At 36.0% G+C, this 25346-nt stretch overlaps 4 protein-coding genes across 8 annotated transcripts; all 4 read right to left on the reverse strand.

The window, feature by feature from the left end:
- Window positions 1–190: 190 nt before the first annotated feature.
- LOC103318900 (alanine--glyoxylate aminotransferase 2 homolog 1, mitochondrial-like) lies at window positions 191–5416 on the reverse strand. Of its 2 annotated transcripts, XR_016124732.1 has the most exons (10): window positions 5031–5414; window positions 4011–4241; window positions 3535–3705; window positions 2730–2873; window positions 2437–2616; window positions 2011–2236; window positions 1381–1494; window positions 1175–1261; window positions 323–689; window positions 191–290 (listed from the first exon to the last, which is right to left on the reverse strand). XR_016124732.1 is itself a non-coding variant. In XM_008220344.2 (9 exons), exons 1-9 carry the CDS (start codon window positions 5292–5294, stop codon window positions 646–648), a joined length of 1461 nt encoding a protein of 486 aa, XP_008218566.1. In that variant the 5' UTR covers window positions 5295–5416; the 3' UTR covers window positions 191–645. The 2 variants fall into 2 exon arrangements, 1 of the variants encoding a protein (XP_008218566.1); XM_008220344.2 differs by having other exon boundaries at window positions 191–689; window positions 5031–5416.
- Window positions 5417–7105: 1689 nt separating this feature from the next.
- LOC103318899 (uncharacterized) lies at window positions 7106–13671 on the reverse strand. Of its 4 annotated transcripts, none has more exons than XM_008220343.2 (18): window positions 13535–13649; window positions 12825–12919; window positions 12647–12736; window positions 12413–12524; window positions 12144–12171; window positions 11789–11887; window positions 11620–11686; window positions 11492–11526; window positions 11297–11371; window positions 11112–11207; window positions 10479–10542; window positions 10281–10334; window positions 9372–9457; window positions 9190–9250; window positions 9039–9103; window positions 8713–8818; window positions 8248–8336; window positions 7106–7672 (listed from the first exon to the last, which is right to left on the reverse strand). In XM_008220343.2, exons 2-18 carry the CDS (start codon window positions 12888–12890, stop codon window positions 7513–7515), a joined length of 1353 nt encoding a protein of 450 aa, XP_008218565.1. In that variant the 5' UTR covers window positions 12891–12919; window positions 13535–13649; the 3' UTR covers window positions 7106–7512. The 4 variants fall into 4 exon arrangements, with proteins under 4 accessions (XP_008218565.1, XP_008218560.1, XP_008218559.1 ...); XM_008220338.2 differs by having other exon boundaries at window positions 11617–11686; window positions 13535–13648; XM_008220337.2 differs by having other exon boundaries at window positions 11617–11686; window positions 12825–13671.
- Window positions 13672–16054: 2383 nt separating this feature from the next.
- LOC103318897 (ferredoxin) lies at window positions 16055–16748 on the reverse strand. The gene has a single exon (XM_008220336.2). It carries the CDS (start codon window positions 16661–16663, stop codon window positions 16235–16237), a length of 429 nt encoding a protein of 142 aa, XP_008218558.2. The 5' UTR covers window positions 16664–16748; the 3' UTR covers window positions 16055–16234.
- Window positions 16749–18108: 1360 nt separating this feature from the next.
- On the reverse strand, window positions 18109–24184 carry TMN1 (transmembrane nine 1). Its single transcript, XM_008220335.2, has 12 exons — window positions 23871–24184; window positions 22458–22650; window positions 22256–22360; window positions 21660–21677; window positions 21472–21569; window positions 21233–21385; window positions 20937–21071; window positions 20631–20797; window positions 20238–20332; window positions 19736–20109; window positions 19033–19306; window positions 18109–18671 (listed from the first exon to the last, which is right to left on the reverse strand). The coding sequence occupies exons 1-12, from the start codon at window positions 23958–23960 to the stop codon at window positions 18604–18606; spliced, it is 1770 nt and encodes a 589-aa protein (XP_008218557.1). The 5' UTR covers window positions 23961–24184; the 3' UTR covers window positions 18109–18603.
- Between the last annotated feature and the right edge of the window lie 1162 nt (window positions 24185–25346).

Genomic DNA, 25346 nt, shown 5'->3' on the forward strand with positions numbered 1-25346 from the left:
TGATAGGACATCAGGCTTACCTTTTGATGCTGCATTTTTAATATGAGATAAAAGAAGTTGGAAGTTGTAAAATGACATCCTTTTACATCCATCTAGAGTATCTAGAGGCCCCTTAAGTTATAATCGTAGGGATTACTTATAATTATTTATAACTTGAGCTGTAAGAATTGAAAAGCTACTTGGAATGTAATTTTAACAACCCTCTTTGGATCTTGAGGTTTGTGAGTGCTGAAAATAATCCACGCAGCACTGACAATTTTTATTTCTTATTTACAGAATGTTGGTTGGCTCTCTAGTCAACATTCCTCCACTTTGAGGTGACATTTTAAAGGAAGAAAAACCAGACCTCAAAAAGGGTTTAGTAAATTAGCAACTTCCATCCTTAACAATGAAAAACATACAGCTTATCTCACTCTCTTAATGGCCTCTGATGATAAGCTAGAGGAATCCATTTTGGTGCATAGATTGGCGTCCTCACTCCTCGTACATGGATCGATTTCATCCAACGGTTGCTAGACACCTTTGGGGAGATGACCAAGCTGCTATTTCTCATGTAAAATGAGCACAAACTCTAGGAATTTAACTATACATTATTGAAAGTTCTTTACAAACCACAATATCATTTGGTTCTTCATGTATTAGCCCTCACAACTTTGACATGGAGTAGTCCAAAGCATCAACAAGAAAATCTGCAGACATAAAAGTTTAACCTAAGTATGTACCTCAACCGAAAAAAACACAACCCTAAAACAATTATTTCCTCTGTTATACGTCACCACACGCGCACGCCCAAATGCACGCTCACAGTAAGTATGCATATGAACCATTCATGTACAATATGTAACAGTTGAAAAACATGTCTTCATTGAAGGACCTTCTTCGGGACAGAGTTATGGACCTTATTAGAAAATAATTATTATATTTCTTTCTTCTTTTTTGTCATTCGCTAGGGAGGGGGAAGGGGAGGTATTATATTGGGTTGCCTCAAGATCGTCTTATACGTGAACCCTTGGGGGGGGGGGGGAACGGAGAAAATAATTATTATATTCACATGTATACATAATATGTGTGTGTGTGTGTGTTATGTTGATTAGGCTGTTGTCTCTCATCTCATATAATGCTTTCCAGTTACCATTTGGGCTAATTCATACCAAGCGTAAGACATAAAAAGTACCTGCATCATCTTTGGTAAAACACATTGGTGGCTTTATCCTAAAAACATTTCCATGTAGTCCCCCTTTGCCAACAAGAACTCCGAGCTCTTCAATCAATAACCAAATTATGATTAGTGTGTAGAAAGGAATTCATGGAGATAAATGTAATTTAATTTAGGAATCATTGAAAGAATTTATACTATGAGCTGGGAGGGTGTCTTGATACCTCTGAGTTTCTCAAACAAAACTGTGGTTTCTGCCTTCGCAGGCGTCTTCTCTTTCCTGTCAGTGACAAGCTCTATCCCCACCATCAAGCCTCGGCCTCTGACATCTCCAATGACTGACATAGAATATAAATATAAACACTTGAAGTAATATTTAACAGATTCAGAGACCAAAATATGGCATCAGAAAGAGGAGGGCCAAATTGCAAACAATCAGTTAGGACTCAACTGATTCTACAAGGCAAAGTATAGAGCGAGGCAATAGAATCAAGTCTAAGCACAATAAACCTCTAATGAGGTTAGCTAACTATATGTAGGGAAATTAAAGGAAAAGAGTAACTCCATCTTTTGGAATATAATGTTGGTGGAAGACCAACTTTCTGTCATTTTTAACATTTTTTAGTAGCGAATCATACCAAAACGAGTATAGGTATCATGAGACAAACCTTAGAGTAGTTCAGTGTACTACTACAGAGTAAGCTTTGCTTACATTCAAAAATATAAAACTGGCTCAGCTGATTTCCCCATTAACAAAGGGCCATGACATGGGCTATAGATAAATATTTAAATTCCAGAGATACATGCCTATAATAGAGAGAATTCTACAGAAATCGAGTTCAAAGGGTAGTTACTTTCATATCTTTGCTGAAGATCTCTCAAACGCCCAAGCAAGTGAGAGCCAACATCAGCGCAATGAACTTGACGCTTCTCCTTATCAATAACTCTGAGCACTGCAAGCCCTCCAGCAGAGCATACAGGGTTTCCACCAAAAGTGTTGAATTGAATCTTCTGGGCTAGTACACTTGCTATTTCTGGTGTTGTCACCACTGCTCCCAATGGCAACCCGTTTCCAATGCCCTGAAATTTTTTAACAAGGGAATAAAGTGGTAAATAGTTCAGTAAATAAGTTATTGTGTTTCACTAAAATCAAAGTCATCTATAGGAAAAGGCTGATAGTGAAAACATACAACACAACCATACACTACTGTTGTAACACCAAACTGCATAAGTCAACTTTTCAAAGATAAAATACAAACTATCAATTGATATTTAAAGACCTTAGCCATGGTAACTATATCAGGAATGACACCCTGCGTTTCAAAGCCCCAATAATGGCTTCCTGTGCGCCCAAACCCAGTTTGTACTTCATCAGCAATGCAGACACCACCAGCCTTGCGAACAATGTCATAAACCAGTTTTAAATATCCAGGTGCCAATTCAACTGCTCCTCCAACTCCCTACAGTTAGATAATGTGAAGAAAAAAAATTTGAATAAATTATCAGATTCCTAAGCACAGGGCATTATATGTATAAATTTAAAGCCACATCTGAAACAACATTCAGTACCAACCTGAATTGTTTCAGATATAAATCCAGCAACTTTTCCTGAAGTTCCATAATCAATGTGATCTTGTACATCTTTCGCATAACTTTTGGCATCGGAGCCAAAGATTCCATGGTATGGATCTGGATTTACAACGTGATGAATTTCACCCTGCAATGATAAAGCAAGTAGTAAGTAGATAATACAGAGAAGTTGGTGTCTCAATAGTGTTCGTGTATGATTATTGCATAACTTTATATTGGTGACACTGAAAAAAAAGGTAATAAGCCAAAGACTGAAGACTCGGCAAGAGTATGAATTGATCAATGTGCATTGCATAGGCATGCTTTGCTATGTTAGAATGAGTTACAAACAATCTCAACATGGAGTAGAAAGTTTGTGATGATAGGACATTATCTATAGTGAACTTCCTACCATGCGTATTTATAACTACTATTAATCATAATGGACAAAAAATAACTTAATTAAATGTAGTCTTATTAACATTTTTTAGAACTTTTATTTTGAGAATATTGTGCCTGCAAAACCATAAATTGTGTCAGAAGATAAGAAACAATTCTTCCATAACCTTGGTTTACATCAAGAGACCAAATTGAACAGCATAGACGCATATCACAGGTAACATATGTTGGAACACTAATAATTTACTTGTTATTGTAATTAAAATGTGATAAACTGGTTAACGGATCACCTTGCCTACCTCTCTGGAAATGGAACTCTGGTTCTCCCCAGTTTCTCTATAAAAGTAATGACATATCAAATTTGGATGTATTCTAAACATAGCATGCCAGAAGATGGATCCAGTACAAACCTGTGGAATTGGATACTTCCATGTGTTCAAAGCGGTCAAACCAATTGTATTAGAACTTCCCCCATGATATGCATTTCTCAATGAAATCATATCAAGACTGCCACTATATAGACGAGCCATCAACATTGCTAATTCATTTGCTTCTGTCCCAGAATTCACAAAGTAAACAACCTGCAGTTTATAACTGTCTATTCAGTAGTTGGCAATAAAAAAAAGGTGATAAATGAAGCACATAAAATGGATTACACAACAGTCCCAGAAGTCTTCTGTCCTTGCAGTAATTGAGAAGTATATCAAGTTTTGAAACCAGATAAAGCATAACACTGTTGCTCTATTCAGTACTATTTCAAAGGGAAGGCTAAAATATAATAGCTTATGCAGCCTGTAATTAAACAAATATATAATTTTCTACCATTAAGAGAAAATAAAATTTAGTGTCAGAAATTGTCTGGAAATCTAGTTTGAAGAACTTGAACCTTTAAATTTCCAGGCATTTTTGAAGCTAATGCTTCGGCAAAATCAGCTATTGCATGGTGCAGGTAAATGGTTGTGGCATGCTGCAGAAGCTTGCTCTGCTCCATGATAGCATTTAAAACTTCTGGATGGCAATGTCCACAAGAAACAGTTACTATCCCAGCAAAAGCATCAAGGTAGCGCCTGCCATTCTCATCAAACAAATATTGCATCTTCCCTTCAACAATATTGAGCTGTTTACACAACGATAAATAAAACAAAGAAATCAGTTTTTGCATAAACTGTGTTAATATAGAAGTGGACATCCGGTAGCACAAAAGCAAATGCAACATCATACAGGCGGGGAGACAATAATTTCCATTCACTAGCAAATGAACTGGTGGTGTTGAGCAAAGGCAATAAATCATATAGGAACACCCTTATGCCTTGGAACCAGAATTTTTCGACTATGATACATGCAACATAAGACTCTACCACAAAACTTGACTGAATAATTGCTCGGCAAGCAGTTTTACCAATAATACGAGATTGAAAGAGTTTAGCTAAATGTCAAAAGTCACTCAAATTTCACTTCTTATTGATTGGTGCATGGCAAGAGAAGCAACATGATTTTATTTTTTTCAACCAGACAGAGCCATTGTAAAGCTTTTTTCAAACGATAAAACGAACCAGCCACAGAGAAAGTGCATAATTAATTCAAATGAACATACATGTAACAAAATATAAATGGGTCCTGAAATCCATGGTCCAATTGAAAGGTCCCAAGTCTTGATTAAAAAAATAAAAAAAAAGATTGATACTATGTTTTATATTATAGTCGGTTCCTTTTAAAATTTTCTCATGAAAATACCGTTTGATTAAATTTTCCTCTAGTTTCTCAGCAGCCAAACGGCCGGAGGGATTGAAGTCCAAGAACAGAGAAACAAACCAGTTATCCAAATGGTAAATGATTTCAACCAAAACAGAAACAGTCCGCATTTAATCCAAATGGTAAAAGAAAGTGTAAAGATAAACAAACATACAGGGTTCTGATAATAATGGAAAAGAGAAGGACCCAGAAACTTCTTTCGCTTCTGGAAGACCTCATCGCCCCGAGGTCCATTGTAAGGCTTTGGCTCGTAACCAAACGGCGGCAGCAAAGGCAGAGCAGCCTCATGATCAGCACCAGAAGAAGGAAGCGTAGAGAAAGAACAGCAAAGAGATGGCCTGTGACAAAAACGGGAGCCACCAATCTTGGTCTTGGCTTCCCCTAGAGCTTTCTTCAAGAGCTGCCTCTGCAATGCCATTGCTGATTCTCAAAGAGACCCAAAAGACAGAGAAAATGTTGCTGAAGAAGATGAAATGTGAAAACTGGTTTTCTGAGTTTCAGTGTTAAATTGAATCCATGTGTGATTTTGTATTCAGGCAGTGTGTGCGATGACGTGGAGTTTCATTATTTTTAGATTATCTGCATTTGTTCTGTTGTTGGCGTTTGTATTAAAATAAATAAATAAAAGTTAAAACAAAATAATTTCAATATGAGATAATAAATACATAAACAGAAATTAGAACATATTTCTGATAAGCAAATATGCTAACCTATATGGTAACCGTTGCTAATTGATTGGATTAAACTCAACACTAAAAATTTCATGGTGATCAAGATCATGCTTTTTTCTTTTTTGTTCCATTCCATCGTGATAATTATGATATAATAATATAATGCTTTAAAGCTGTCACTCACTATATTATTGATAGACAATGGATTAGGTGAATATTCTGTAGGCCCTACTTACCTTACCAGTCCTCAGTGATCAAGTCTTCTTGCATTTTAAGAAGAAAAAATTGTATCTCAATGATCAATTTAAGTAGAAATTTGAGTAACGTCAAAAAAATGTTAAGAATAAATAGGTAGAATTTGGCGCTCTTAAACCACTCTATAATACACTATTTTTTAATGTGTGATCTTGAGTCCTAACATTCCACCACGCTTTAGTACTCAACGTCCTTATTGACTCAACTACCAATATTCAATAACTCGACATCATTTTAATCGAGTCTATAGATCGCCCCATTCGTGTATCATCTTAATCTAGCTAGCCTATAGGTTGCCCCCTTCGTGGAATTGAGTCCATTTGTGTGGTGAAACTAGGATATGATACCGAATGTGAACTCATGGGTAGAACTTGCCAATAAAAATTGGGTTATAAGGATAGGTGCCCATGAGCTCTTAAACCACTCTATGATATGCTAATTTTCCAATGTGGAATCTTGTCCTAACAAAAGAAAAATGGGAATTTTGAGTTATTACTAAATCTCATTTCATGCTCAACATTGCTTTCAATATTTACCTTATTACAAATTGGAAAAGGTTTGGTTCCTTAAAATTGAGGAGGAGTTCCTTCTCACAATAAATAGAGTTTTGACACTAGTCAAATTTCTTGAACTTGATTTTCTTTTGAATTCCTTGAACTATTTTTTCTTTTGTTGAGAGGAGCTCCTTCTCAATTTTAAGAAACCAAACCATGCTCTTAAAAATGTATCACTCTAAAGATAAGACAAATGGTTAAGCAAATGCCTAGAAAACTTCAACTTTTCTACAAGGCAAAATTTACTTTGTCGAACCCATCAAAGGGAAAGTTGCCTCAAAAGCATTTACCATTTTTTCTGAGTGGAATCCAATTAAGCAAATGTTCTTAGGTAGTTGATGACTCATGCATAAAAAATTTCGTCCTAAAATGTCTCTCATTATGATTAAGCTAGTTATTTGTGCATGATGACCATACTATTTACTTTTCTTTACAATTTGGCGGGTTATGTTTGACGCATAGAGCATATTGTGGAATTTATAGCAAATTTTTTTATTTTTCTTTTACTACTTGATCATTAGTTGTTTTAAATTTCTAATTAATTGTGTAATATCCGTTGGGATTGAGGTGCCAGTTTTCCTATTTTTCTATCAAACTTTTAGATTTTACAACTGTTCTTGTTTGGAATTAATCTGGTAAAAGGGGTACGAATTCTTGCTCCCTATAATTTGTTATACTGTGTTCTTAATCCCTAAGAAAAGGCATGAAGGTTAATTTCTCATCAATTCCTTTCCGCAAACAAAAACAGGTCAAGAAGGGTATTTTGTCTGTGACCGACTCCCAATTCCATGTATTACTTTTGGGTAAGGCAGTATATTACAAGAGATTTAAGCGTGATTTAGTCTACAGGCTGAAAAAGATTAGTCCCCTCAATATACCTTTCAATATTCAGTTACATATTTTTCCCGACAAAATTGCACGAGGCTAAACAAGAGAGAGACAAATCCCTCTTGAATTTGAAACCTAAAGTTACTATAGAATGAACAAAACATAGTCCCTCAAAGCCACCATAGATACGGCACGTGCACGATGAGGATAGGTGATTGGGAAATCACTTGAACTGTAAAGGCGCTGGTGTGCAGCTCACGAACATTGCATATGAAAGATCCATTCTAACATGGATATGCAGGAGCCGACTACAAACTACCCACATTTATCACTCAACTTTGATGATTTTTCTTTTCCGTAATGGCTCCTCAATGACGCTTCCAGGGGCGCTATGCGCCTTCCTCTTCTCATGTTTCTTTCTCCGAGATTCGGTCATCTCACGCAATGTTGCAGCTGCCTTGTATACTGGTTTTGGTAGGTGCCTATGCCTGCAGAATCACCATTCACAACGATTAACCATTTTGTATGTCATATGCTACTCATTATTTGTTTCCACCCAAAAGAAAAAACAATTCATTATTTTTTGAAGATACTCTGAAGTTGGCCATACAATCTTTGTAGGGTTCTGCAGAAACTGCATGCTATCACTTAAATACGTAAGGTAATGCTTAGTTTAGGAACATCCAATGAATCAGGTTCGCATGTTAAGATATAGGAACTGCTAATCTGCAAGCCCGACCTAAAATTATAACAAGTTGCAACCAGCTCATATATTATAGAGATTAATCTGGGAAGAGTCCTAAATACATTAAAAATTTGCTACTTAAAACAAATGGACAATGGTGGTTTTATACATGGAAGTTTATCAAAAGGGCATCTTTCTATGCTTATTACATCTGCCCACAAAATCATCAAATACTCCCAGAATCTTTCATAGGAAACATGCATAGATGATGGATCTTGTAATATCTCAATAGGAAATATATTGACAATAATTACTTGCTTTTTTCCAAAACAAAAGACCAAATTTAAGAGCCTAATTGCTGGAATCCTTTTATCATACCTCACAATACGCTTGACTTCCGGAAGGTGCTTGTAGCGATTCTTGACAGCCTCATTATACTCATGCTTTTTCTGTTCCCTTGGAAGAAGCTGCAGGTAACAAGTAGTTAAAAGTTTATATTAGGATGTCTAAAAGAAGGGATGTCAAAAAAGTATAGATATTGAAAAAGTCAATAGAAACCATTCAACTCGCAGTTACTAGTCTGTGTGTTTCAAGCCTACATTGGTTATAGTGTGCATGGTACCAATAAAATTCTATGGTCAAACCATTTATGTATTTATTTCATCCATCCAAAAAAAAAACCCCTTAAAAAATACTACACACAAAGAAGCAGTTCAACATTTGCAATGTAATATACAAGAAGTAAATGAGTGAATTCAGCAAATAGGTAATGGAAGAAGAAGAAAGCCATATTGCAACCCAAGGTCAACAACAGAAACATGAGGAAAGGAGGAGATATCTTACAACTCCCAATTGTTCTGATGCTTTAGCCTTCCAAAGCCTAAGATTAGTGTCATCACTCCCAGAAATAACATAACTAGCATCACAGCTGAACTTGACACAAAACACCCTACATAAAAAGCAGGAAGAGGGAAACAAAAGAGTCAGAATAATGAAATAGGTCAACAAAAAGCTAATGTTTCCATTTCGTTATGTGAAACATTACACTCTGGAATCCAATGGCCGCATAGTTCAAGAAATGGAGCAAGAAGTGATTGGCATATAAAAGCTAATTACATATGTTCAACAAATCCGAGAACCCAAATAAGAGGAATGCATGAAGACCAAACCTTTGCATTCTCTTTGTATGATAAATTTCCCGGCTGTGACCACCATTATACTGGAAAATTCTCACCTGCAAATGGCAAATTTTTGATAAAGAACTACAGCCATATTTACACATTGACAACATTGTCAAAATCATATTAGAAATGAACTCACTGTTCTGTCATAAGATCCAGTGACAAATTCTCGACCAGTTGGAGAATAATCAATATCCATCCTGGAAATGGAAAAAAGAAGTTTGGCGTATAAAACTTTCATATTAAATATACTAAAGGAAAAATGGATTTCAGAAGTGGAGAAAAAGACCAAATATTTCAATTGAAAAATTATCAACTCACACAGCAGATACATGATCCTTGTGCACACACTTAGCTTCATTAAGCTTTCTAGAATCAAAGCTATAGCAATTGGAGTCCTCATTTGCCTGTCATTGAGGAATTAGATTAGCACTTTCATGGAATAGGATGAGAAAATGCTACACAAGGAAGAAAGTCCACGTATTCTAGCATTGGTGTACTACTGGAAGTCATTAGATTACACGGTTTATGACATCATAGGGATGTGATGTAGGATATGGGTGAATTGAGTGTTTGGGTAATTTAGCGGAAGAGAAAACAATGACAAAACAGAAAGTAGATGGTAAAGATGACTTGGCTTCACACCAAGGAGTCTCCAATCTCTGGAAAGGAAATTAAACTTATTCTAGGAAAGAAATCCTAAACCAAAAAGAAAAGGTAATTAAATCTAAATCTAATAAAATAAGTAAACCAAATCCTAGTCAAACAAGAAATGCTGAAAGTATAGAAAGCTTAGAAATCAAGTTAAAAACGCATAAATCATGTATTGCTCCAAAATTGCAGGATTTGAAGACCGAATTAAATAATTTCCTCTTCCATCTTTTTCGTTTGTAAACCCTAAAGGGTTTGACAAAGATGTCCTCATCAGGATGTTTCCTAAAAACCAATAATAAGTGTGTAACCATGATATTCCAATATTTTACATATGGTTAGAAGGTTTTTGCACAGAGGAAGTTGCTCCAAATGATATTACCAAATTACAGTTGGTAGACAGATCTAAAGTTCCATTCCAAACTCAACTCAGAAACATATGTAATGATCAAAAATCCTAAAACCATGAAAAGGATGCACTAAGATAATCTGAAGCAAATGCCTTACGTAATGCAAATATCAGAAATACAAAACTATGACAAATCCAAATCCTTAAGTAACTTTAGGTTACATGCTTACAGCAGTGAAGTTGATTGGCTCCATTGGATTCCAAGAAATGGAATTGGTTCTTGTCTGTCCAAAGAAAATGTAAGTCAGAAAGGCCAATACATGCAAAAATTTAAGAGACAGCACGAATGTTGCTAAGAATCCTTAAGTTAACATTAACAACAGTAAAATAGAGGACTGAATCAGAAAGTGGTGATTTGGCATAAATACCCTCATAATAAACTTCGCTGCTGGTTTCCCCATGCGCAAGTCATATATTGCTATGCTGCGATCACTGCCAAAAAAAATCATATATTATTCTCTCCTAAATACAATAATATCATAACTTAATTTTAGAAATGAAAGCAAACAAACAAGGAAAGATAAAATAAAATCATTACAGAAAGCATGGATTGAAAACAATCATGCCACTGTAACAATAGAACCACCAACTTCCTCAAATGGATAAACTAATTGTCAGTTTGGCACTTTACCATATGTTCATAACAATTTTCAAAGAGAGATTCAGATATTTGGTAATGTTTACTACAATGTGGAAGAGAGTACAAGGGGGAAGAGGAAGATATTTTCATAAGAAAAAATGGATGCTGACCAGCAGACAAGCTGCCCTTTGCAGCTGAACCTTCTTTTACAAGAAACCATTTGTTTTCCAAGATGCTAAATACAAAGTCTTTTATCAGTACCATTCCTTATTAAGCAAAACAAATATAACTCAAAACTCAAATTAGAAACCAATGTATTCAGACCAAAAACCATTATAAACAAGCACATGGTATCTAATGTGCTTAACATACAAGTTTTTAGAACTAGATGAGTATCTTATCTACAAGCAATAATGCAGACCTTGCGGATGTTGCCAAGATATCTGGCTGTCCAGGATTAAATTTTATAGATACAACTGTGTCTGTTCCCCATTCAAAACTCTGCTCTGGTGCAGACCTATGCATCACAAAGTATATTATCATGGTAAGAGGGATAAACAGTTTTTTTTGCAACTTAATAGAAGAATGACCAGGCCAGATCAAAACCTGTTGTGGTTCCAAATATCTACTCCAGCTCCACCCGTAGCAAAACGATCAAAATTCCACTGGTGATCAACAGCCCTGAAAATGAGAAAGTAAACCTTAATAGTAAAACCCATAAAAATCATAGCACATGTCAATTAATTTGTAAAACTAACTAATTAAGTAACATCTCCTCCGAGATATCAATAAGAAACTTACCGAAATGCATTCTTCCAAACATAAGTTTCCAGTGGCTGCAAATATAATTTATAATTAGTTAGGTACATATAATATAGAAAAATCATTCATTGGAGCGACATATCACACTATTAGGAAGGCAATACCACAGCAGATTTATCAGATGAGACATCTTCCTCCAGAAGAGTAGAAACAGGTACACCCCAAAGCCTGACACTGAAAATGGAAGATAGTGATTTCAACATGAACAATCTTCATAACCGGATAGATACAATTAAATGTATAGAGACAGGCGTAACACAGGAGGTTATGCCTTACGTGCTGTCAGTTCCACAAGAAACAAGAACACGCCCATCTGTAGATACTGCTAAACCTTGCACAGCACCTTGGTGACCAGGAAATTGACAAACTGTTCGCCTTTTTTGGGTCCAATGAATATAACAAATACAATAAATTTCAATGCCTTATGCATGAAGTATTGAAATGACTATTAGAGGATTTGAACTATAGATTAAAAAACAAATCCAGGGACAGTGGTCCGAATCTCAATTAAATCATATAACACTCCACATGAGAAAAGCATACGTGGATTCTCTCCAGAAGAGTGCCTAATACTGAGATTCTAACCCATCTGTATGAAATTAAGCAACTCGATTCAGCAGTGTGTGGTTACCTGGAAGCTATATCCCAGAGCCGAATATCTGCCAAAGAAAAGAAATATCAAACACTATAATGGGTTGAGAAATTAAAACAAATTCAAACTCGATAGCTTAATAAAGTAGTATATTAAAAGTTCTATAATCTAAAAGTATTAATTAGAAATCGCCACGGTTCTTTTTCTTAAGATGAATTATTGGTACTTGCTTTTCTTAGATTTAGAAGCAGTATAGGATACCAACTAGAGAGAAAAGACATTAGAAATTTTAAGAGAGAACAAAGTACCTCCATCCATTGAACCAGAAAATATTCTGGTCAAATGGTTTGGATTCTTTGCCATACAGGAAATTGAATCTATATGTCCATCCATTGCTCCAACAAATGGCCTCGCAAAAATCTAAATTACCAACAACAGCAAAAACAAACATAAATCAATCAAATTTAGCATCCATATGCCCAAATATTTAATGCAATCAAAAATTCAGAAAAAAAAAATACAATCCAAATCCCAAAACATGCCTTCTCCAATTTTGCGGCATTACATGCCCGGACATATTCCACTGCTTTCTCTTGCGTTCGGATGCTGGGGTCGAAATTACGGAATACCCTCTACGGAGATTGAACCAAAAATCGTATTTATATAGAGAAAAAAAACGAAGAAATTTGAGTTAAGAGTAAGAGAGAAGTGAAAACGCACCTGGAGGTCTTGGCTTCGTTCTTTAGTGTATTCATCTGTGGACCGAGATATTACATTCACCTTCATTGTGATTAAGCTCTGCTTTTACAGATAACCTAAGACTTATAAATTCTATTATCAGAGAGAAAAAATTGTAGCCGTATTATAACCTAAAACCCCAACCGCAGAGGGAGGGAAAGCGACGGCGAGGAAGACCAATCTCAGAGGGAAACAGACTGCGAGGAAGAGAGAAAGAGATGGTGAATGTGAATGTGAATGTGAGTCGAGTGAGGACGGAGGAGGAAGAAGAAACGACGCGATGGAGGAGACAAATCAAAGAGGATTTAGCACCCTATGGTATTTTCGAGTCCGTTAATGACTCGGCTGCTAGTATCGGTTCGGTTTCGGATAATTGCCGGTTCAGGAATAATTGAACCAATTGTCGAACTGTTACAAGCTATGTTATACCGATACGCCGGCGAGGGGTATGCTCGTATCGGATACTCCTCCGATACGTATACGGAAAACGACGTATCGTGGACTTTTCTGTTATGTTGACCATCCGATACGTCTTCGATACGCCATGGACACACGAGCGATACGGTCAAGGATATTGTGGGGGGTTATTTCGCAATATACTTAGCCTCTTCTTCTGGATTCGACAGAGGCTAGTTTTTACTGGTTTCGGCGGTGGAGAAGAAAGAAGAAGAAGGAAGAAGAAAATAACTTACTTGCGCTTGCAGCTATTGCGAATCTCCAGTTGCAGTTGCTCTGTGAAGAAGACGCGGCTAACACGTGAAGAAGATGACGGAAGGTGCCCTAATTACAATACGCATCGTTTTACTTACATGCTTTGAGTGAAAGAAACAGTAGGCCCAACCCAGATGCCCAAACTTTTTTAAAATAATTTTAAATGTATTTTTTTAACGAAAATTTAACAGAATTTTGACGGAAAGGACCACATTTGTTAACATATACAAACACAAGGATCAAATTCAAGGATGGAACCAGAAATTTTTCAACGAATGGACTAGCTAAAGTTATTAACTTAAAATCTAATAAACATTTTTGTTTTGTACTTTCATTTTCTATGATCTTTCTACAAATAAAAATGCACATTAAATCATATAAACTACACTATATTTATTTGGTTTGTGGTATTTCTCTTTCGTCAATCAGAGAGGTATTGTACAGACCAAAGGATACAAAGACAATTGTAGTTATGGTTGATTCATGAGTTATTTAGAAAAAAAAAACATAGAAAGAAAAAATCTTGAGTTTTCTAAAGAACATCGCACCTACTCCTTTATGAAAAAAGATAGGGCTACTATGTGCGATGACTGCCAGAGGAATGCGATGGCCGTGATATTGGGCAGCAATGGACGGCCCTGGTGGTGGTGACTGGGTTTAAGGATGAGCCACGGTGGGGTAAGGAAGACAAAAACATATTAAAGTTAAATGAATTAAAATAGTTTATAAATAAAAGTTCAATTATAATCCATTGTCAAAAACAAATATATAAAAAAAAAGAATGATGTGCCACATGACACGGGTTGTTATGTCACTTGCCACATTAGTTGGTATCCAAAGTTGGTAAAAGAGTTGGTGGCTCTAGCATAACTGTTAAATTTTAGCATGAAACCCGCATAATTTTTTGGGAATAAAATTGGAATAAAATAAACATGTTATGAAGATCATTCATATTGCCAATAGTAAAAAAAAATATTAAAGATAAAATATTTGTGTTTAATAGTAAATGGAAATTGGTAGCTTATGAGTCGATTTTATATTATATATTTAACCATATTCTTAATATATTTTGGTTAATATTTTGGAAAAACTTTGATACTTTGAATTATATTTCCAATATAGGGCTTTCCACTTCCTCTGGAGCAAAACATAATCAAATGGACGAATTTTGGAGTAATTCCAGTTGGAGGACGTTCGTGAGTCACTTAGCTTGATCATGTCAGAATTTCAGATTTTTCTACCAAGTGGTTATTTTCTGGCGATAAAATAAAGGAGCAGTGCGCGGTCTTTGAAGTAGTGACGTTTTGGGCTTTTATTGCGTTTTTGGAGCCCAAGATGACCTCGGATGGGTTCGTGACCTTCTGGAGAAGTGTTCATAATATTTTTATCTTTAAAACAAGCTATCTTGGGCTAGATTTGGAGAAGATTTGAAGCCAAAACGTGGCTGGGAAGATTTTGAGCAGATTCTCCTAATCCAATTTAGACTTTATTTCCTAGTATTATTTTATTTTAACTTAGTTTCATTATGGGGATTGGGCAGCTGGGTTTCAGGAGATATTTAAGCTCATTTTCACATAAATTTGGGGACTTTCTTTGGACTTCTTTTTTTGGCTTTTGGGGCAATTGCTAGGGTTTTGGATTTTCGCAACTTTAATGCGTTTTCATTCTTTTCTTCTTAATGATATTTTCTTGAATTTCAATTATGAATATGCGTAACTAATTTTCTTTTGTTAGGGTGAAGCCTTGAACCTTAGCATGAATATGTGATTTCTATTTAATTGCTTATGATTGAGAGCATGCATACTTTGAATTATTAATCACTATTTTAAACTATCTACATGTCTTAATGCCTGATCACCATTAGGATCTTTAGAAAAGTAATTTGATGCAATTTTGGTCGGAAGGTTCCCTGAAATTGATGCTAGCTTCTTGTGATTAATAATTGTAATTTCACTTAAGATGAACACCACGTCTTAAGAGTTACATGGTTTTTCAAAGGGTTTTCACAAAACTTAATGAGTCTTTCATGTTCAGATTTAATCCGAACGTCCGGACGGGTTGCATGTTGGATATACATTCTATGTTGGAGGTTTCAAGTAGAATATAAATTAGGAAAACTTAACCTTCAAAGTGACATGTGCAAATCATAAGTAATTGGTAAAAATTCATAGGATTGCTAGGTGATGGTGAAACCCTAATGCTTTTATAAATTGATTTTTAAAACTCTTTCCTTCAATCGTATTTGTTTTTAGCGTCAACCAATTTCATAAACATCTTTCTCGACTTTTAAATTTAGGTGGTTGATTAGAAATTATTTTTACATAAATTGCTAAATAATCCTTGAGGAGAACGACCTTACATGAGCATCTATAATTCAATAGCCTTGTATTTTTGTAAGTATTTTACGTGATTTTAACCTTGTTTGCACAAGTACTAAAAATCCTAAGTAGTATGAGAGAGAGAGAGAGAGAGAGAGAGAGAGAGAGAGAGAGAGATTCATATAAGGGTTTACAAGGAAGAATGATTTCATACTACAAAGGAGAGTACAAACTCATTTAATTAGAAACAGGGGCAAACCTTATCCTGAAATAAACTAAGCCAACCAGCAGCTATCAAAACATGATAATACAGAAAATTCAGGGGGAGACAGCAACAACCACAGTGAAACATAGAGATCACACTTAACCAGTGAGCTCCTCTTCCTTGTGGGTCTCAAGCACAACATCAGATGAAGGATAAGCCACACAAGTAAGGACAAATCCACCATCAATCTGTTCATCATCAAGGAAGCTCTGATCTGACTGGTCCACACCCCCTTCTACAACTTTGCCAGCACATGAAGAGCAAGAACCAGCCCTGCAAGAGTAGGGTAGGTCGATACCGGCCTCCTCCGCGGCGTCAAGAATGTAAACATCATCCGGGCACTCAAACTCTAGGGGCCCTTCTGGTGTCAGCAGCTTCACCTTGAAAGCAGCCATTGTCACACGCCCTCCACGGTTGGCCTTCAACCCGAAAAGAGCCTGGCCCATGTTGGGGGCTAACCGTAGGCTGGTCATCGGCTGGACGCGGATGAAGGAGGTGCTCACCATGGTGCCAGAGAGAGCTGCCATGTTTGGTTACTGGTTTAGCTAAGCTAGCTAGCTACCACTTCAAAGGTTGAGATTGTGCTTTGAAGCTGAAGAAAGTGGGAAAGGCTTATAGTAGTGTAGATAATCGTTTGTGGACACAGTGTGGCCACGAATGAGAGAAGGATGAAATGGCATAAACCCTTATCTGCCACGTGGCAGCATCTTGTGGCTAGCTCTATCTTTTCATTATCACCACAGGAGGACCATTTCTGGAGAGTTTCAACAGTTCAGTGGTTACTGGTAAGCGAACGTGTGGTGGGCACAATCCTCTTAACCAGGTTTTTGGTCTTCTTTCACTCTCCTCTCCTTATTTCAACTAGTAGGCCAAAGAAACAAAATACCCAAAATAAATAAATAATGAAAAAAAATAGAGGTGGAGATTATCCTGAGGGTTTAATGGTGGTTAGTGGTCAATATTACTGGTTGTAAGATCATCTTCAATCATGTTATGGCTAAACTCAAATTTTCACTCCAAAATACAACTATTTATGTATTTTTGTGACTCAAACTGTTTTTTCCTCCAACTCATGACTCATAATTTGAGTCTGCAACTTTATTAAATTATTAAAGAATAATATAATCCTATTTTGTTTTTGTGGTTAATTTTTTTAAAATTAATTTTTGCATATTACTTCATGATTTATTTTTTTGAACATTTTGACATAAATTTTTTGAGATTTCACAAACATAATTTTATTAACAAATTGATGGGTATTTATAGAGTTTAGGATATGTTTTGAGGTTGCATCCAACTTATAATAATATATTTACTTATTTTGACCTTTGGATTTAAATTTCAGCTGTTGGATTAATTTTTTTCCCTTTGATCCAGCCAAAATTTAATATCAGCCGTTGATTTCTAGCCTTTAAGTTTTAAAAAAATTTGAAAGGAGCCCATTTTATATGCAGCCATAGAAGTCCAATTTTTAAGTTGCCTAGGCTTTGACAAGTGGCCAGCAACTTGGGGTAGTGGGCAACAGCCCATCATTTGCTTCAAATGTGGCCTCATGTGTCTCTTGTCTTTTGCGAAATGGGCCCCACAAAAATTCTGCCTGGACTGGAATCTGAGGTGAAATTCCACCCCATTTTTCAGTCCACTCAAATTACCCCCCCTCCAAATACATGGGTTGGAGAAGGTTTTGGGCTAAAAATCTCAAATTTTAGGTTTGACCTCCCATGGTTGGAGATGTTCTAAGATAACTATAATACCAGAGGTTAAGAAATTCTTTTGGTTTCTGAAGATGGCTAGAGATTATGGGCACATGAAATTACCGGCCTCATCTTAAGATTAACCTCAATTTGTGATTCATATCCAGAAGATAAAAAAATATATGAAATAAATCAGCATGTAAGAGATTTGACCATGACAGAGACTTACAGGCACCAAGAATTAAGAATTTTAGAAAAGAAAATGAACAAACACAAAATTATCACCTCACAATGTGTGGTTTGAGATATTGATACTTATATATGCAGGGTACAGATGGAATCAAAATTCACAAGTCGTTACATAACCGAGAAGCAAAAGTTCATTTCAGAAAGTCTTTCCCCTCTTTTCATCCATCCCAAAGCCGTACAGATTGAAAGAGTAATGGGGCACCTATTTGTAAAAGGTCGAAAAAGAAAATAATAAAGTAACAGGAGAGTTCAACATCTGCTAACTTTCTTAGATTATAAAACAATCTCTGCAATCTAAAATTAAGGCTTTCACTTACAGCCGGGGAAAACAAAAAAAATCTCAGGGCTTTCCCAAGTCCAGAGAAAGAATACATCCCTATCCTCAAACCCTGTGATTTTAATCTGTAGAGGTTACTGGATCCCCATCCCTGACCATATGTAGCTTCCAAACAGAATCTATCGCCTCAACAACGACCAATGTATTCACGGAAGCTCCATCAGGACCATTTCCTCTCTGAGAAACACTAGTCGCACTTGATGTTTCTGTAGATCCTCCTCACAAACAAATTAGAGCCCAGATATCCAACAGCTCCTACACATTCAAAAGGAGAAAAATGAAACACAAGTGAAATTTTTTTTTTTACTAATATCTTTTTTATATTTATCATCAGGTGGGAGAACATGGCACTTGAATTTCTTCTTAGTAACTTGTCATAGTGCAGGTTCATCAAGTTACAGTAAACTTTTCAGATATGCACCAAGAAAAAGGAAAACAGAAAAATCCAAACAAAGCCCAAAAAAATAACATGTCAAAAAGTAACTGCAGAAATATAAAAAGCTGCACCATTTATATACTTCGGTCACAAAGTGAGTACCCATATCCTTGAAGTGGAAATAAAAATCAACAGGGATTTTACATTATACCAGAAGTTAAAGTAAAAGAGAAAACTCACCACAGAGAATTCCTAAGCCGAGGCAAAACATCAAAGTGTACCCAAAATAGAAGCTGGTCTGGAAGAAACCTGACATCTTAGTCTTCGCATGGTAGTAATATATTGAATACAAGTACACGTAGACGGCTGTTGATGCAGCAGAAAAGAATGAAGTCCATTGCCAGTGGTAGTTCTCAGCATTCAGCAAGAAGTATGTCCCCACAATCGTCACGCATACAGTCACAATGATGAGAATCAGAAAAACAAGAAGCATAAAGCCATAGACATAGTACACCTGTTAAGCCGCAAAAATCAAGAAAACCGTTATTATTCATGCTCATAATGTGTAACAAAGTATCAGCCACTTTTACCACAATAGACTAAAAGCTTTCTAAACGATATAGAATCCTCTCAGATATGCTATTACAGAACTTCACCCGGTGTTTGGTAAACAAATGATTCCCAAGACACATCATGAATCATTGCTTTCAAGATATATAATTCAGCTATCAAAACCCATGTCCACATCCTTACATTCATTTTCATAATTTCCATGACTTATGCAATTTTAAAAGATGGGTGCCATAATGACTCCTCCAACTTTTGTAACTTTGCTCTACAGATTGGCACTGCCATATCATAATCATTAATTTTTTGCCCAGATCTATTCTATCAGGGAGTCTATTATATTAATTTTAACAGTACACAGTTATTGAAATTTCACCTTGTAATTCCAGAAGGATGTGAAGACAAAATACATTTCGATAAATATGCTTCCAAAGGGCAGAAGTCCTCCCATCATTGAGACAACAGATGGGGTTAAATACCATTTCTTCTCAGGAATAGGACGAGGAATGGTTTTCACACGACAGGGATTATTAGGAGCACCACTCCAGTTTCTTCCAACAACTGTGCCAAGAAGTGCTAGAGGAAAAGAGATGAAAGCCCAAATGACAAAAACAACCACCATTGTGCCAAAAGGAATAGCAGCTAGAGACCCATAGAATATAGCAATGGTGTTCAAGACGAACCCAATTCCAAAGCACATAAATGGAAATAGTGATGCTGTGAGAATCATTGACTTTATCCAGTTTTTACCTGACAAGAAAAATAAATAATAGTTCAGAAATGTGTGCCTATGCATAAGCTCAAAAATGAATGATTTGTTATAAAGCTTAGACAGAATTACTAGCTTATCAGTCATATTCTTTTAAAGAAATACGTACCCCCATTCCTTGAATACATCCCACCACTTACATAACCAGAAATGAATGAGGTAAGGGCATAACACACTATGAAAGTTGTAACAATTGCACCTCTCCTGAGCAACCAGATAAAAAAATGATGTAAGACAGCATACTATGAAATCTATCAATTCCTCCCATGAACACAAATAGTAATGAACTAATTAACATGACAAAAATTGGGATGATAAGACAAGAACTATTAATGTGTGACAATGCATGGTTGGACTAACACTAATTACAGAAGCATAAACATATGCACAGCTTGAATTTCATGATTAAAACATAAAAAATCATAAAATCATAACACAAAACAATGAAGGCAGAAAGCAATAAATAGCACCCCAAGTATTTTTGAGCAAGCTGTCAACATACCCAACATACAACATTCCAACAATTGCCAGTAAGATGACGAGGAGAACAAGCAAAGCTAGCTGAGCTCCCGTGCCAACAACAGCTGAAAGAATAACCAAACTCCGAGGAGGCCGAAAAACATCCCCATGCACAAGTTTCCAGCCAGATTCTTCACTGACATCCCTTTCCTATAAAAGACATTGTAAAAAGAGTCACCACATAAGGATAGTTAGTATCTATTATATTTCTATTTATGCAAAATAAGAAAAAACTGACAAATCATCCAAAAGAATGAAATGAATATACACAAAAGTCAAAACACCATACCAGAGTCTCCAGATCATCGTCTTCCCGAGCATATTTTGCATAGTCATTCCTAAGAGTCCGCATCAATATCATTGACACCAAACCAGTAAGGAATATAACCATCATGAATGAATTGAAAATCGAGAACCAATGTATCTGCATATAGCACGATGCATATACAACTCATTAAGAGAGCACCCAAAAAATAGAACTAATTGCATTTCCTTACACACATAATTCTACTGAAATTAGGCTAACCGATATTTGACATCACAAAGAATGATAGGTAAACAAATAAACACATAATCAGTTCTTACTTGGTGCTCAAAGAAAGGGTAGTCCAAATAGACATCAAAACGACGTGCAAAGGTGACAGTGGTTGGAATCCATTTGACAGAGTATGTCAGGTCCAACTTTTTCCCTGCTTCCAGCGGCCTTGGACTATCTTGAGTGAGATTCACATGAATTATCTACAAGATTATAAACTACATAAAAAAAAAATGATAGACACCAAAGCCCACTATAAAATCCACATCGGATATGGAGGACCGCAAACCTGATCTTTATTGTATTTAACAATAATATTCTTATGCGTGAAAAGGACATGCTTGCCATTTTCACTGTTCTTGTCCTGATGCAACTCACCAACAAAGCCTAAAACATCATGAAAATATGAAGATCAATTTACTAAGAGGATATCATATACACAAACTCAAAATCTGAAGGAATAAGTATAATGCATACTCCATAAAGGCAGATCATCTGAATTTATATCCAGCGCAGCAACATCCAGGGGAGATAGCATGTTTAAAAAAAAAATTACTGGATCAGTGAATGCCCCAAATACAGACAAAATTACCACAAAACAGAGAGAAAATAAACCTTTTCACACAATACTTGATTATCTTCTATTACTACAGAAAAATCTAATTAAATACAATTATTGCATGAGTTATACTGCAATCCAAACACATGAAGGAGAATGTTCATAATATCGACTCAAGGATCTACTTTTCCTCTGGACTGATTCATCTTTTCCACAGCATTGTATATTAAAAAATACAATGAAGTCATATCAATGAGAAACGAACCAGTAACTATTTTAAATTGCTGCCCTAAATCCCCACCACAACCATTCCCCCCAACCGGGTAAGAATGCATGCTATTAATAAGACTGCCAATTTTGTTATAAGGAATACCATCAATGATTTGGAATGTAAATTCTGGGCTTTCAATAGAAATTTCATATTCTTATAGAAACACTATCCGTTGATTTAATCTAAACCAAAATATAATGACTTTCTACACTTATCACATCCAAGATATTATGCCAAACATACCCATGAAGAATTCAAACCAGTAACTATTCTCAATTGCATCCTTGAATTGTTTAACCTTTTGATCATCAAGTTCAAGTTGACAAATGGTGGCCCTATCCACATTTTCTGCACCGAAAAAAAAAACAAATAAGTCCATTATAATTAATTATCAAAAACCCAACAACATAAATTAAGATACAAATATAACAACCAGTCCACATACTTTGAAACTTTATGTCAATCTGGCTATCAATAAGTTCATTTCCACCCAAGACTTCACCAAGACCACCCCATTTGTGAGCAGCATTTTCAGATGGATGACAGAAAGGAAGACTGTAGTAATTGTATGTTTCTTGTGGATTATTATATGGCCCAACTTTATTCACCCAAAGAGTAACTGGTTCTTCTGTTTGATACTGCAGAAGAAAACAAGGGAGCATTAGGGAATCTACAACTGAAAGGTACACATTTGGGAAAAGAAAAATAAATAAATCAAAGCATGCGTCAATCCACTGCAGCTCATGCACAGCTTAAATAGCCATTACAATGATCAATTTCTTAGACATACTTTATTATTTAATAAAGTATTGGTCAATGGAGACCAAACATCAAGGAATTGTAGGAAACAGTGTGAACTTCTATGTGAAATTATGGTTGACAAGTGAAGGGGGTAAAAAAAATTCAGCCTGGTATCTTTGCATCTACAATGCAAGGGCAACCAGGTTGCTCTCCACCTTAGTACTACTAAGCCGGTTAATTTACCATCCAGCATGAGGCTATGCACTCTCAACATCTTCTTAATCTTTCTTTGAATCTTGAACTTGTATCATTGAACATCAAAGGGAAGGTGTTGCCATCATTCAGGAGTGAGACTTAGAGTCCAAAGTATAAACAGGGTTAAAATATCTATTAATAGTGAAACTTTTAGGGTGGCTGAATCTATTTAGCATAAAAAAAAAGCCACCAAGCTTTTCAAAGGTCAGATCTTGGAACGCTAACAGTACAATATATAGGTTTCTAATATCACTACATATCCATAACCCTGAAAGTCACATTAGAATCGGATACAGCTCCATTAAAAAACAAATTTGAAGTCAACCACGACATCACAACACAAGAAGCTAGCCTTGCCTTACGAAAAACCCTTGGTGAGTGCTAATGTACTGTACGTCTATCCATAAAACTGAACCTACACGAATGCCATCATCGATTCCTTAAGGCCACTGAAACCATTATCATAATAACACAACCCTCTAGTCAACTCACCATTGGAAGTCCCAATTCACCACTATAAGCGCTCTAGTTCGCACGCATGAGACAGAAACAGCAACAAGATGACTAATGAACCAAACCCAGTTAAGATCTAACCCTAACAAAAACCATCCCTTCAGTTCATAACACATACATCTTACAAACATACAAACATGCAAAAGGAGAAAGTACAATGCTACAGAAAGAGGAAAAGAAGCATCCCATATTAAAACAATCCGTACAAATCACAGATCTGAATCGGAATTCAGAGATGAAAACCACAAACAAAGAGATCTACTAGGGGTCAGTGAGAGAGCCAATTTCCGGGCCTGGACAACACAATGGAAGAGACATAAAGAGAGAGATTTGGAGGGTCTGGTTTTACCTTGTGATCTGCCTCGGAGGCGAACGCGGGGGATAGGAGAAGGAGAGCAAAGACGAGGAGTGGGGAGAGAGATCGGACGGTGGAGAACATGGCGATCGCCGGCGAGGGTGGGATCTGGAAGGTCAGTGAGAAGACGTGATGTTCTGTTCTGTTCTGATCTCTCTCTCGGAGGCAGAGGCAGAGGCAGAGGCTGAGGCTGAGGCTGAGGCCACTCAATTACTCAAAGTCTTCAGAAAGAGAGAGTTGCGACTTCGGAACGCATCTCCATTTTTTTTTATTTTTTTCTCTCACCAAATGGGGCGAATGGCAGATTGCTGCTTTTCTTTTAATGATTTAATTCATTTTAGCTTTTGGGTTGGGTTTTATCGTTGGGCTTACTGTTTCTTTCTGTTTTCTTTGGGGACTGGACATTTTGGGCTTATGTTATGAATCATTGGGAAGATATAACAAGACAAAAGGGGCAAATCAAACCAATTCTAATGTTTTGGTTCAGTTTTTACACTAAAAAAATGTAATTTTATAGTAAACCGAACTGACTACAGAGTGATTCAAAGATGATCTAACTACTCCTTAAATGGCGAACACGATGAGTCTTGGATGGCAACAAGAGAGTATGACAATGAAGCTTAGCAAGAAAGCTTGTGGTGGTGTGAGAGCTAAAAATCATTGTATGAAATATCGATATTTTTAACAAAATATTGCCGAAAATATTGTTTTTTGGGCCGAAATATTTTCAAAATAATCACGATAAATGTGTTTTCGAATTTTTCGCGATCTATGTATTATCATTTAATCTGAGGCTTTATTTGGTCAATATATTACGATATAAGCGAATCAAAAATTATCTAGTGTTATTTATCTTAAAAATATTTTCAAGTACTTAAGTTAAAAACATGTGATCTCGGATACAACACTCAATTTAACATCCTTAGTCTTTTATTTATTTTTATGGACTAATTACTTAATAAATATTAACTTATGTAATTTACAATGCAATATATAAAGTGTAAAATATTGTACGAAATCATTATATTTAGAGGAAGATTGGTTACTCTCACCATCAGCACTAAGGCAGATCCACAACCTCGAGCCGGAAGGACTTACACTTGGTACCTAACTGCCAATTGTTAGATGTCACCGCTATAGATTTATGTCGGTAATTACATATCGTGCACTAACGAGGACTGCTGGCAACAAAACTCGAACACTGGTGGGGCTACACACAGTGCATGAATCCGTAATTTTCAAAACTAACATGATTGGATCTGATGATGGATTTGCTCATGAGAATCCGATCAAATCCAATCCAATCTAATTTTTTTTATGCTTATTTTGCTCTAATAAGTATATGTAGTTGAAAATATTATGAATATTTTAAGACATTTAATGGAGTTTTGTTTAATCTATTATATAAGCAAAAAAAATTTCTCTAGTATTTCATTTATATTTTCCATTTACGTCTATTACTATGTTTGC

Source organism: Prunus mume, linkage group LG2, assembly GCF_029339155.1.
Source record: "Prunus mume cultivar Tortuosa linkage group LG2, ASM2933915v1, whole genome shotgun sequence".
Classification (NCBI taxonomy): domain Eukaryota; kingdom Viridiplantae; phylum Streptophyta; class Magnoliopsida; order Rosales; family Rosaceae; genus Prunus; species Prunus mume.

Excerpts from the sequence above, each read along its gene's own strand:
- LOC103318900 (XM_008220344.2), bottom strand. The coding sequence starts at position 5,294 with ATGGCATTGCAGAGGCAGCTCTTGAAGAAAGCTCTAGGGGAAGCCAAG. Across the intron at positions 1,262-1,380 it reads TTTGTTTGAGAAACTCAGAG|AGCTCGGAGTTCTTGTTGGC; the intron begins GTATCAAGACAC and ends TATTGATTGAAG. Across the intron at positions 690-1,174 it reads TTTTACCAAAGATGATGCAG|ATTTTCTTGTTGATGCTTTG; the intron begins GTACTTTTTATG and ends TTATGTCTGCAG.
- LOC103318899 (XM_008220337.2), bottom strand. The coding sequence starts at position 12,890 with ATGAAGGTGAATGTAATATCTCGGTCCACAGATGAATACACTAAAGAA. Across the intron at positions 10,543-11,111 it reads ATCTTGGCAACATCCGCAAG|TGATCGCAGCATAGCAATAT; the intron begins GTCTGCATTATT and ends TTTTTTTGGCAG. Across the intron at positions 9,104-9,189 it reads CTGGATCTTATGACAGAACA|GTGAGAATTTTCCAGTATAA; the intron begins GTGAGTTCATTT and ends TGCCATTTGCAG.
- LOC103318897 (XM_008220336.2), bottom strand. The coding sequence starts at position 16,663 with ATGGCAGCTCTCTCTGGCACCATGGTGAGCACCTCCTTCATCCGCGTC.
- TMN1 (XM_008220335.2), bottom strand. The coding sequence starts at position 23,960 with ATGTTCTCCACCGTCCGATCTCTCTCCCCACTCCTCGTCTTTGCTCTC. Across the intron at positions 20,798-20,936 it reads ACGATGATCTGGAGACTCTG|GAAAGGGATGTCAGTGAAGA; the intron begins GTATGGTGTTTT and ends TGTCTTTTATAG. Across the intron at positions 20,110-20,237 it reads GATGTATTCAAGGAATGGGG|GTAAAAACTGGATAAAGTCA; the intron begins GTACGTATTTCT and ends TTTTCTTGTCAG.